The sequence below is a fragment of the Oncorhynchus keta genome, chromosome 10 (genome assembly GCF_023373465.1).
Source record: "Oncorhynchus keta strain PuntledgeMale-10-30-2019 chromosome 10, Oket_V2, whole genome shotgun sequence".
NCBI lineage: Eukaryota > Metazoa > Chordata > Actinopteri > Salmoniformes > Salmonidae > Oncorhynchus > Oncorhynchus keta.
This window is the reverse complement of record NC_068430.1, coordinates 20,099,261-20,113,193: the sequence shown is the minus strand read 5'-3', so window position 1 is coordinate 20,113,193 and position 13,933 is coordinate 20,099,261. Positions and strand designations below refer to the sequence as shown.

Below are 13,933 nucleotides of genomic sequence, written 5' to 3'. Positions count from 1 at the left end.
AGAGGGTGCATTCATAAAACACCTATTTCTATGGTTTATGACCTAAACTATATTGACGATTTGAAGCAAATTTGATGAAGAGCTCATGCAGGCTTCAGTGTTATTAGTGATGCAGATAGCCTCTGATTCTTCCCATCTAAGAGCCTGTTTTTGAAAGGGTGTTGATTTTCAACAACAGTGTAAAAAGTTTATTGTGTCTTCAATGGGACACTTCTCTGTACTGTAGCTCCCATCTGTCTGACAGCATAAGACAATGCTAATGGTACTACGGGGGCGGGAGTTCACAGGGAACAATGTCTTTCATCAGTGCCTTAAATAAATATAGGGTGGCTTTTAAATTGCAACTGAATTTAACTCTCTCCCCTTCAGATTTCTTTCTTGTGGTCTCTTCAGCTGACAGCAGCTCCTGTGCTCTCCCAGCGCGAAGACACATTAAAACCCCCGGCCCAATAGACCAAATAAGAGGTTAACAAGAAGTGGCACGAGAGAAAAAAACAGTTCCTGACAAGGATAAAGAGTGGCAGTGGCAGCCCTTTATTGTCAAGCTTCAAATATAAAGTTAAAGATCTTTGAAAAACTACATTTTGATGTCTTTAAAATAAAAGAGGCACAAAGCAACAACAGGGGGTTATTGTCTGCCTGCCACAGGGGAGTTGCAGCGTGATTCTTATTCTGTCTTTTGATGGTTGTAGCAGCTAGAAATGCAATAGAAAGGGGGAAAAGCAACACATCGGAGAGCAGGAGAGCCTCTCGAGGCTGCATCCATTTCCTGTGATCATACATAATACACTTCAAAAGATCTCCGTTCAGCTGATCAATTGCACCTCCTTCTGACTAGTACCCCCCTCCCTCTCAACCCCCCCAGCTCCAGTCATGTTTACATCAGATGCCACTTGGTGACAGGCCCTATCTGAGGCCGAGGAGCTCTGCTGTCACGTTGATTTATGGGAGCATCACACCACAGCTTGTCCAAACTGAAGCTTGCAGTTCATTAATTAGAGAAATGGGACTTTGAAGTCGGTAGCTTCAACATTGCGTGTGTGTGTGTGTGTGTGTGTGTGTGTGTGTGTGTGTGTGTGTGTGTGTGTGTGTGTGTGTGTGTGTGTGTGTGTGTGTGTGTGTGTGTGTGTGTGTGTGTGTGTGTGTGTGTGTGTGTGTGTGTGTGTGTGAGAGAGCATGTGCGTGAATGTGTTTTTAACATTTGGCTTCATTTATATCCTTTTTTCCCCCACCCTCCCAAACGTGGCTCTCAGATAGAAAATTCCCTGATTGTCTTCAAACTTCTTTTGACCGCACAATAATAATTTATTTGTCCAGAGTGATGCCTGTATCCGCGAGTCACTAACACGCATTGAGCCGCCGCTGATGAGCCAGTCCGGCTGAACTGGGGGGAGGGAAGGGAAAAAGACAGAAAAAAGGAGAGCGTGGGCAACACAACAAAGCTGGGAGCGTACTGATATCTCACAATTACACACCTTCTCTTCCCGTTCAATTTGCATGTTAATTACCAAGCAAGCCTCTCAGATTTCTGCTTTTCTTTTTCCTTCCTTTCAGTATTTCTTACAAGGGGGTGAAGGGCAATCTCTGTGTTGTAAGACACTTGTTTACTGGAGAGAACAAACGATTAAACAGCACAAAATGTAGTTATTTATTTAATTGCCCGAGAAGCAGTACGAGCCCCATCCCCTGGAAGAAGAGGGATCATCAGTATTCCTGGTTTATTCAGTTATTACTGGTATTTACCCATCGTGCCTGACATGCTAATCAGAAGCAGAACTACACTTGATTCTCTCTCTCTTTTTTTCTTCTTAAAAACCACAGCCTCTGAACAGATGGTGAGAGTGAGAGAAGACATGCCTTCCACATACTGCTCTGAGCTCTGGGCTCTGGGCTCTGGGCTCTGGGCTCTGAGCTCTGAGCTCTGGGCTTGGCTGGCTGAGGATCGTACCACCGGGGCAACATACGAGTTCAGTAAAGCGATGGCATGCATGGCGGCAGTGGAGGTGATGATGTCATCATAGTGAGCCTACCTCTTTACTCTGCTTGCCTGCATGTTGCTGCTGGAGGAGCTGGAGGTGGAGCTGTTCCTGCTGCTTCTTGTAGAACTCTTGGAGTTGCTGCTGCAAAAGACATGGGAGCTACGTCTGAGTGACAGCTCACCAACCAATCAATCCATCAGGGCCAATCTAAACTCAGCAGTGGGCCGCAGGCATATTTTCAGCACTCTGGCTGTTCTCTATTTGATACAGTCTCATATTCAGAAGGAACGCCAGTGCACAGTATGGTGGTTGGTGTGAGGATGTTGATGTGTTTTATGTACAGTATGAATGTCCCGTGTGTTTACCTGTTGTAACATGAGGGCCTGTTGCTGCTGCAGGAGCACCTGGAGCTGCTGAGGGCTCAGGACCTGCTGCTGGAGGATCTGCTGCATCTGCTGAGGCGTTATTACCTGGGGTGTCATCATAGCCACTGACACTGGAACCTACGAGAGAGAGAGGGGGGGGGTTTAGGCAGAGCAGTCTATTGAGACAGTGGTGTAGTATAAGACTGACATAGCCAGGATACATGCTTTATAGGACTATATGACCACAACAAAAAAAGTGAGCTGGAGGCCAAGCAGAGACAGTATAGACTACAGCAGCTCAACCAGACCACTTGTCAGGAGTTACACACACTATAGTTACACACCCTCAACACCTCTGGTCTGTACTGGAAAAATCACCTGGAGTGTCATCACAGCAAGAGATGCTACACCCCCTGAGCAGTAATGACACGATACTAGACACAGGAGTAATGACAGGAGATGGCCTGCAGTAAGCCTGTGGAAACTCTACAACAGCCACCCCCCCCGACCTTCAGCACAACAGCCCTGCCCAGACAGACACACACAACCTAACACTAACAGGCTGTCCAGACAGACACACACAACCTAACACTAACAGGCTGTCCAAGGTTTGATTGTTTCTGCTGAGGTGATCTGCTACTACACCAGCAAATGCAAAGATAGGCCACACACTGTAGGCTACAACGAACCTGTGTGCATAAACCATGTCATTTCATTAGAATATTGTCAACAGCAATTTCTTTAATGTACAAATAAAGCTGCGGCGCCATGACAGGAGGAGGACATACATACTGACACAGGCCCCTAACTAACTCCAACAGAAAGGTGTGAGTGGATGACTCTTCAAAACAAGTGATTTGTTATGACACTGAAAGAACCTCACAGTTCCCCACAGTTGTCAGGCTGCCTTAATTGCTCCGGCGGCTTTGTGGCTTCTCAGAGTGTCTGGATCCTGCCACTCACTGCTGTGATGTGCCATACCATTAAAAGCCCTTTTCACTGACATCTTAGTGACAAACAGCTACTGAGATGTACTTGATAGCCGTCTCACATTTGCAACTGTTAACATGCCGCGGTGTGTGTGTATGTGTGTGTGTGTGTGTGTGTGTGTGTGTGTGTGTGTGTGTGTGTGTGTGTGTGTGTGTGTGTGTGTGTGTGTGTGTGTGTGTGTGTGTGTGTGTGTGTGTGTGTGTGTGTGTGTGTGTGTGTGTGTATGTGTGGTAAACCCGTGCTCTGCGTCTCCGAGGCTGATGTGGCCGGCTGATAGAGCGGACATTAGGGCTGACAGTCAGTCTTCACCAAGGTTACCCAAATTGTACTGTGACCTCATAGCCAATAGCCTTTTGAAATGTCCATGTTTCTCTGAATGTCCTTTAGCTGTTTCCAATCTATCTAGCAGGAGAGGCGTTCTCTGGTACACGCAGCATGCAGATCACCTGATTCATTTCCCCCACTAGAACAGAAAACAAAAACTAAATGGGTCATAATGAGCAGCTTGTACTCTCACGGCACTGGAAAGGGTAGCAGCGTCAAACAGGACGCGGTGGCGCTGACGCTCTCTGTAAACCTCATTGAGAGCTGCTCCGCGCTGCGAGATTAGAGGTGTTTTGTCCTCCTGTAGGGGAAACTCGAGGAGGTCACGCACCACCTAGGACTCAACGCACTTAACATTTCTCATTTTCAGTGGGAGGCGATGAGAGGATGAAAATGCTCTGTGAATTCCTCCGGTATTATGTCTTACTATCCATCTGGACTTTTTCACATGGCTTTTCCTGTCATTTGCATAGCCACGACCCCCGTTCCTAATTTCACAGTCATTATGCACGGATGTCCTTTTTTCTCAGCATCACTAATTTTGATCAACTATTTTGAAGGTCAAGCGGGCAGCGTGTCTCGCTACAGTATAAGCCCTCTACGTGATGCGATAGATATAGACCTGCCTCAGCACCACTAACAATTACCTCACACACCAAGGATAAATAATCATGTATCTTCTTTGATGCTCTACATTACATTACAGAAACTATCTACTTTAGATTTGACATTCTCTACTTTTATTGTCATGTTAGGGCAGTAAATGTAACCAGGGTTATTTTCACATGTAGTTAACCATTTGTATTATTCATCTTTGATAGTACATGTTTTATAGAGTCTAACATAGGGATCCAGCGTAGAAAAATATAATTAACACAATATTTTACACCATTTCACACTTAATAACTGATAATTTCTTACAAATTGGATTGGAATTTCATTCAATTAATTTCAATATTTTTACACCTTGAGCAGCACATCCTGTGGTTCACTCAGCCTCACACCTTTCTATGTCATGGAAGGGGGGGTCTGGTCCACTGTAACTACCCCTAGACACCAAGAGACGGCAGGCTGAGCCCCGGCAAGCGGCTATTACAGCCCACATTTTATTACACATTACTACTGAGGTCATTAGCAGCAAGAAGGAATGTACGGTTCTTACCTATTGATCATTGTAACTACTACCATTTAATCCAGTGTGTTGAATGAGTGAAAATCTCACTGAGACAGGGGGCTATTGAGGGGAAGGAGCACTTTAACCGAAAAATGTGGCCCCTGGCTGGTGTATCATGCCAATTTAACACAAACACAGTACGCCACTCTCCATTTAGAACGCTCTCCATATGGCATCCTCACTTATTTCTTGTTAACCTCACGACTCCAGATGATCCACAGAAATATATGTACATCTGAAGAGAGTCTGAGGGAGAATTCTCTGTCGGTCTGGATAATTCACAGAGAACTAATACTAGGAGAGTTTCTTTGAGCAGCTACTTGTACACCAATATGTGGGTGTGAAAAAGAAGACATTCTGGGAATGCCAGAAACAGCTGACGTTTATGGATTTCAGTAAGGTGTGGCACTCTCCAGGTGCCTCGCGTATATAAACATTCAAACCTGGAACGTTCTCACACAGCTGCAGTATGAGCAACTAACACAATCACGCACACATGCACATAAGCATGCAAAAACTCAAACATGCACACACAGGCACTTAAAGTCCATACAGTATGTGTGCTCAGTAAATTGTAGCGCATGGTTGTACAGTACGTAAATACAGCGATGTTTAAAAATGATACAAATATTTTTCTTTGTCTGAGAGAGGTTAGTGTACCAGGCAGCGTCTGATACCGTGCTGCCTGGAGAACAGAGCAGGAGCGTGTTCAGAGTGAAGGTAGGCCACAAAGTGATGGGAGCCTCTGCTGCCTTTAAAGTACACTACGTCAACTTCTCTTTGTGCGTCACCACCGAGAACAAGCATGGAAATTATATTCTAATGAGGAAACATCGGCCACACATCTGACGACGTCGGGAATTCACAGATTCACACTTAATGAAGACACTCTTCAACCAGCGTTCCCCCAGAAGCCAAAGGTCAAAGCGTGGTGAGAGAGAAAGACAGAACGAGAGAGAGAAATAGAGCGCGACAGAGAGAGAGAGAGAGAGAAAGAGAGAGAGGGGAAGCAGACCTAGGCATGAGACATGAAGCTAGCCTCCCTCCCTTCCCTCCTGGTGATACAGGGGCAATTAAGGAGAATAGAAAAAGGAAAAACAAGCCAACTTCAATGAGACCATCGCTGATATTAAACCAGCCATGAAGGACCAGGTCAGATGAAGATTTAATTTTTTTTATTTTTTATATCTTTCTCCCTGGTGTGATCTTGTTTTGTAAGGACATCAAATAGAATGGAGAAGTAGAAAATAACAAACCCTTGAGAAATCAGAGGCCAGCCTGTTTGATACTGTTGGTTTACCTTGGCCTGAGACATTTGAATAGTAATGGCGCTCCGTCTTGAATAGCGTATAATCTCGAGCATGAAAATGTCTCCGAAAGGAGGATTTCACGGGAGGCATTGTATTGAAGTGATGCATGAACATAATTAGTCTACGACAAGATCGGAATGAATTACTCATTCCTCATCGTTCAGGTTTATTGAAATATTCAAGATGGATAGCGGTTTAGAGAATATGTCAAGCATGTTTTCTCTGATGGAAAAAAAGGATCAACCAAAGACTGTTTCTTATATTGTATTTTTGGTGTATTTGTGTGTATTACTATCAAACAAATATAATAATAATAATCATAATAATAATAATAACTTCAAAATAACCAATGTACGTAGTCCCAGACTACAACATGCATGACGAAAAACACAAGGAGACAGAGCTAACGTTACCCATCCTGGTTTGGCTAAGCTCTCACTAATTCCTCTCTGTCATCCAAATTCAAGCTGCTTTAAAAAAGTTTACAGTTCAGATAAACTGGATAATCACAGTCATGTTTTCTGCACATTTGCTATATATATTCTGCAGGGGGATTGAAACGATACGCAACAACTGTAAAAACAAAACTCAAGATTGCATTTTAATTAACTTTTAAACCACAAACAAACACGGTTTCAGCTAAGCTGGGCCAGCATTCCGTAAAACAAACAAACTACACTGGGAAGTGAGCGAGCCTCTCACCCCAACAATAACAGTAGAGCTGCGTGGTGTCATCTCTTTCCCACACTCTGGGCAGCCGCCACTGCAGGTGCCCAGTGCATGGCACATGTGTGTACACACACACACACACACACACACACACACACACACACACACACACACACACGCACACGCACACGCACACGCACACACACACACACACACACACACACACACACACACACACACACACACTTGGGGGCCATTTCCTGTAGTTCGCTGTAGTAAGAGCTTATTACTGAATAAAAGGATAATTTCTTTCAGTTTGTCTTTATGTTCCACTTCCATTCCATTTTCACTGATAACATATCTTGTCACTCTTTCTGACCTTTCAAGCACTTACCACGCTAGGTTGAGACAAAATTAAAATAGGAGATGACAACTCTAGTGCCTACAATAGCACCATTCACCAGCCCATTCACCTGGTCCCAGACCCAGTGGGTGCTACCCCCTCTTCTCATCCTGTGTACCTCCGTGTGCCCGTGATTTATAGTTTATCAGCTCAGCACCATTACGCAACCCTGCATGCCTTCAGATGCATTATTTGGATCAGTTGAGATTTAATTAAGATCACAGCCTTTAAAATCCCCTTCAAATGAAAATGTACCCAAAGACAATGCCTGACACATCCTCATGCAGATTGTTTCCATACTCTGCACACCAGCAATGCAAACCTAATCCTTGTTTCCATGACGGCAGACAAGGGGCCACAAATTGTGTAGGCTTTTTAAAACTTGGCTTGTGCTGTTGTCTTTTGTGAGTCAGAAAAACCACGTGGCAATTCATAATAATAAAAAGGGGAGAAGTCAGCAGCTGGTTCACAGAATGTGTGAAAACCATCCAGAGATAAATCTAGATCCAACACATATGCCACCTCTTATATCTGGATACAGCCTACTGAATCATCCCACAACTACTTCCACAAAGAAAACATATATTATGTTATTTGAGGAGCACAGCAGTAATTAACACAGTATTACATAATGCTTTCTAGTAGCAGAGCAAGACGGGACAAGTGGCAAATATAGACTGGTTTATTTTGTTACACCATATCACTGTCTATACACCATGTAGCCTAATCATACTGTTAACATACTATCTCTATACTTTGAAATATATAACATCTTTTGTGTCGACATAATCCACCTATCTGATATAGAGACACCGTGACCAAGAGCAATGAGCAGTAATGTACCTAACTCAACAAAAGCTGTTTTTCATGTCAAAACGTTCCTCAATCCAGAGAGGAGTCAGGAGAACAGCAGAGAGCAGCTGGTGGTTTTCTATATCACCGGTAAACTATTCCCCCTCACTCACTCCCTCCACACTACAAAGCAGTGGCCACTCCTGTAAAGGATATCCCAGAGCTCTGTGGGCTTTCGCTGGCTGCCACCATGCCCGCTTCTCTGGGTACAGGGTAATATCTGGTTGCCTATGTCATGGTTTAAAAATGACAGGTGCTGGCAGCCTCTCGCCTTGACAGGCCGTTGCACAAATAATGGCCCTGCCTGAAAGGGCTAATGCACTACTAATGAACAATAAATCAACTTTGATTACAAAATGTCATCCCAATCAGCTCGCACTCCAGCTCTCCCAAACTGCACCCCCAGCCCAGCCAGTGCAGCTGCACAGCATTACAGTGCACACTGGCTGTTTAGGCTTCATTTTCCTCACATCTGATGTTAACCTCCACCGGCCCCTCTCTGCCAGAGAAATTCACCCTCTGTCTCTAAACTCTACCAGTACAGATACACCCTCTCATCGCCGGCGCTGTTCAGACACAGTCTGGAGCTCAGTACAAACATGTCAGAGGGGGTAGAAGGTGAAAACATTAGCCTCAAAAGTGAGGATTTAAAAAAAAAAATTTAAGCATGTGTTAATATATTAATTTAAAATGTTCTTGTTTTGGAAGACTCTGAAGGCTCTCTCACATTAAAAGTTAAACCAGCATGACAAAATAAATAACAGTCTTCAGTCTAATATCTAAGGGGTGTTTCAAGGGGTTCAAATCTACCACCAGGGAAGAGAGGGAAGTTGGTGTAGAAAGGTTCAAGTTTATCTCTCATTTCATTCTCCGCCCCCTTTAATACACACACGCATGCAGGCTCAAGCACACACACGCATGCAGGCTCAAGCACACACACGCATGCAGGCTCAAGCACACACACGCATGCAGGCTCAAGCACACACACGCATGCAGGCTCAAGCACACCCACGTATGCATGTGTTCACGTGCGTGTGCACGCACAAAAAAAAAAGGTTTCAGGAAAAATGTCAGTTCTGACATTTCAAATGATTGAGTCTGGCTAAAATGGTTACGTAGTGGCAGTGTCAAATATAGAGTTGTGCCTCCCTCTCCCTTAATTTCAAGTGACAGAGTGAGGAGAGGATCAACCCCCCATCACCTCGCTGCCTCCTTCCCTTGACAGGGACACTGTCCATAGCCTGAGTGGGAGCCAAGTCTGACCGGCAAACAAACACTCAGCTCACAAACACACAAACTGGGAATATCTCATGTATAACTAACAGTAAACAATAACAGCATGCCCTACTGAAGCTGAGGGCTACATGTGCTTGTTAGTGACACACTGGGATGCAGAATATATTAAATAATAATATGTGATAAACAACTTCACTGCTAAAATACAGCCTTTCCTAGAACTTTCCATATCTTAACAACACACACTGTAGTACCAGAGCCTGATGATCTGGTTAGTACAGTGTCAGAATAAAGAAACAAACATAACTAGAATCGTAACTACAGTATATCTAAACTGGCATATGAGAAACTTTATGTAAAGTGTTACCTTAATGTAAAGTTTTACCTTAATTTGCTAATGTAAAGTGAATCTAAATACGCAAAATTATTAACAAAACATTTGAACATTTCATTTGTTGAAGCACAATTCAGCAAATGAAAAGTATATCTCTGAATGGCATCAGCAACTCTCAGCAGGTAAACACAAACATCTAAACAACACATAGCCTATCTTTAAAAACACAGCATCTCCCTACAAATCACTAAATACTTGTAGTGTAACAGCCTTCAGGGAAAGCCTGTACTCTATCCCTATCTACAGAACACACTAAAACCTTGATCCATTCTCTCCTTAAACAAACTGCATGACAAAATTAACCAATTACAATGATAGAACATCAACCACAGATAGATACAAGCCCCCATCTTTTCCCTGGACAAATGACATTGTCAAGTTTTATACAAGAAAGCTGGCAAAATTGCAGAATCAATCATATTGACAAACCTGACAAACTCCATTTAGCTGGCAGGGTAAACAGAGATCTGGGCCGTGCAGTGTTGAGTGGAGCGGAGAGGAGCGAGAGAGAGAGAATGAAAGGCAAAGAGGCAGGCGGAGAGGCAGGCGGACACTACTGTTCTGTGGCGTCTCCAGGCTTCCTTGGGATACAGACAGATTGCACGTGCAAGGTTGCTCCCTGGCTGACAAGATACAAAACTATCCAATCAACCACGCCCTTCTCCACCAATCACAACCAGCCCCCTAAACATAATCAATTCAAATGGCCTACACAATAGGGAGCCTCAGGCTGAGCTGCAGGTGAACCCATGCCTTTGTGTGGGGCCCCTTTGAAAAAAAATACAAAGTTGACGGCTGTTAACCCTTTGACCTATTGAAACAATGGATGCCTAAAGAAAAGAAGCTCTTTAATTAAACAACAGATAAGTAAACACAGCTATCCAGCTGAAAGAAAGAATCTAGCCTGCTATCAGACACTTTATTGTTCTGGTAAATGGAATTGTTTACAGCATCAGGACAAAGAGTCAAACTAATTTTATATTCTGAGAACAACAAACAGCCAACAAACAATTTAGATGCTTTGTTGATTTTTAATTTTTTTGGGGGCAATACCATAAAAAAGCTTTTCAGTCTAAAATAAATACTTTTTAATATAAATGTATTTTGTGTGTTTTTGTATATTGTTTTATGAGTAAAAAACAGCTTTTCCATTAACTACATCATTTCTTTATTTTTCCAGATACCACATCTATCTTTTTCCAGATACCACATCTATCTTTTTCCAGATACCACATCTATCTTTTTCCAGATACCACATCTATCTTTTTCCAGATACCACATCTATCTTTTTCCAGGGTATCTTTAATATTTTTGCCCTTTGTAAAAATAAGCTATAAACTCCTTGATCTACCAAAATACATGATTTTTCCTCTGATTACTAATATTACTTGTTCTAATACTTCCCTACACAACATATACTACTCCTGCCTCTGGTGCTGTCACTACTACTCAGTCACAATAATAAGAATTAGCTGTCTTAATAGAATCAGTTGGTTCAACAGCAGGTATATAAAAGAGAACAAGGGGAAACAGGACCCTGCCCTCTACTGGACATGCACAAACTGCACAGGAGAGAGAGAGAGAGAGAAAGGAGATAAATAAATATACCAAAAAAACTATTATACATACATTTTTACTCTTTTTTGAAATAATAGCTTTTAAACCATGATAAATCTGTAGTATCTGAAAATATACTATTTATAACTATTCATTTCAGTTTGAGAAGAATCAAAAGGATGAAATACATTCAGACACAAATACTAAGACATTAAAACAAACCTTTAGTCAGGATTAACACATAACTCAGTTAATTAACATGTTAACATGCACAACCAATTCAAACATGGCCATAAAAAAATGTTCATATCAATGTCCATAAAAGCTTGGCTAAGGATGAAGGAATGCTCATGGAATACGAACATTCCAGAACACAAATCAACACAGTCCATACATACAGTAACAAGCCACTGCCCTCATCTGCTAATAACTAACAAGAAGCTTTGTTAAGCTGGGTGACCTATATAAATAATTGACTGGGTGACCTCAAGTGTCAAAAGTGACAATTCCAATACATATCTTAGTGAATAATTAAGCAGAAGAAGAAAAGGCTCTTTACTTTCTATCTGACACACTCAGAGGGCTCAGACACAGACACAGACACAGACACAGACACAGACACACACACACACACACACACACACACACACACACACACACACACACACACACACACACACACACACACACACACACACACACACACACACACACACACACACACACACACACACACACACACACACACACACACACACACACACACACACACACACTGATCTCGGCTCTGGCCACACTCTTCTCCCCAGCACTCTCCCTGGGGTGGCATGTCGGCATATTCTCAATAAAACACCTTCTCTAAGCAGTAATAGGCCACTGTTCTCATTTCAATGCTCCCAAAGGCCTCATGATAAATTTAGCAGACATACAGTTCAAGCCTCCCCTCCCTCACACTCTACTCTCCTCCTCCTCTGCCTGAGCATGCACTGTGCACAGTAATTACACATAGGTGTGTATCGATGTGATACATATATATTTCTTCACCAAACATATTTTGTCAACACAGAGAATCATCAATATCCTTGAGCCTTCAGTTTTATCTTTCACCCATACTCTTCATGATGATCCAGAAAGAATTATTGTGCTTACGACACAGTGAGATGACATAATAAAAGACTCCATTTCCTGCCTGTGTTACAGTGAAAGTATGAGTTAACGTCTGGTAGTCTGACTAGTGTTTGTTCTGGGGTTCAAGACAATGACAGCTCCCATATACAAACACAGAGGGTGAACAACAGAAAGGGGTGTAGACTAAATTCATTCTAAGCCATATCAACATGGGTATACTAAATAACTAGATATGTCCAACTCATGTTACAATTCAAATTAAAATAATAACTGTATTTTTATTTTTTTTAAGATAAATGGTCAAACCCTATACCAAAAGGAACGTGTAACCTGAACATTTATCATAAGAAAACAAACATTGTTGGGATCCCTCTGAGAAATGGAAACCATTGTTTACAGACCCAGGTATCTTCAGACCAGTGATCTATTCACTAGGAACCAAACAGAAGCAAACGGAATGAAATGGGGAATAACCTACCTGAATTTGCATAAAAGTGTTTGCAACTGTTTGCTATTGTGTGCACTATTGATTACACCCCAGGTGAACGACTTCTCGAACAACAGCAGCTCTGTGTACAGTCTCTGCTGTATCTGAAAAGACAAACTCACTGGAAATTCAGAATCTTTCTTCTGAGTTTTGGGTTGAACTAATGTGTACAGACCTCTTTAACTCCTCTCTCTAACCCCTGACATCTGCACTTCAGCCTCATCTGAAATGGGCAGGGTTATTGGCCAAGGTGAACTCATATTAAGTCATGCCTGTTGCAATGTGTTACAAGGATGTATTATGTTATTGGTTTCAGACATTAAAGAACACATTGTGTAGTCTGTATTTGCTAAATATTTCCTTGAGGTGATATGCCAGCCAGCGCAGAACGAGGTTTGTGTTTCTTTGTGTTCCGTCTGCTGTGGTTTTCACTTAGTCAAAACAAGAACATCTACAGCGATGAGCAACATAAATTCAGGGGGGTGGGGGAATTTTGTGCCGTATTCTATCATGATTGATTCATATAGAGTTCTTATTTTGAATCAGACACTATATTAAGAAGTACAGTGCCTCATCATGACATTTTGTTCAGGAAAAATAATCCTGTAGTTGAATGATGCCAAATGAAATGAGCAGTGGAACTGTCATCTCTATCCTACAGGATTTCTAAAAGACACGTCTGGGAGCTATGATTACATCTAAAAATAGTTAGTTTGAGTACATTTTGGGCGCACGAGTACATCCATGCCAACTATTTGGTATCCAGGAACTAGTCATAGTTACATGAATTACCAGGGTGTGGACTATAAACATGTACTCTTCAGTGCCCAACACAAATATAGATGTACATATATCTACGGACTGTGTCATTCAATTCAGAACATCTCTCATATATGGTTTTAGGAACGTAGACCCTCTCTAAACAGGGTGAGTAGATAGCACTAACTGAAACTATCAGTGTACACAATTACTGCTAATCTTAATCCTAAAAAGCATGCTGGTCAGTTAAGCGTCAGTTATGCTGGTCAATTAAACAGGCTGGTCAGTTATCCCCCTAGTAGTTAA

At 42.3% G+C, this 13,933-nt stretch overlaps 1 protein-coding gene across 9 annotated transcripts in view; it reads right to left on the bottom strand.

Moving 5' to 3' along the window:
- LOC118389636 (forkhead box protein P1-B) overlaps positions 1-13,933 on the bottom strand; it is a 245,979-nt gene that overhangs the window by 54,786 nt on the left and 177,260 nt on the right. For 6 of the 9 annotated variants that reach the window (XM_052526631.1, XM_052526635.1, XM_052526629.1 and 3 more), the window contains 2 exons: positions 2,345-2,482; positions 2,031-2,120 (listed from right to left, as the gene is read on the bottom strand). In XM_052526631.1, the coding sequence (XP_052382591.1) occupies positions 2,031-2,120; positions 2,345-2,482 (228 nt within the window). Of the gene's footprint in view, positions 1-2,030; positions 2,121-2,344; positions 2,483-10,125; positions 10,365-13,933 lie in introns of those variants that run through there. The other 3 variants (XM_052526636.1, XM_052526637.1, XM_052526634.1) reach the window with 3 other exon arrangements.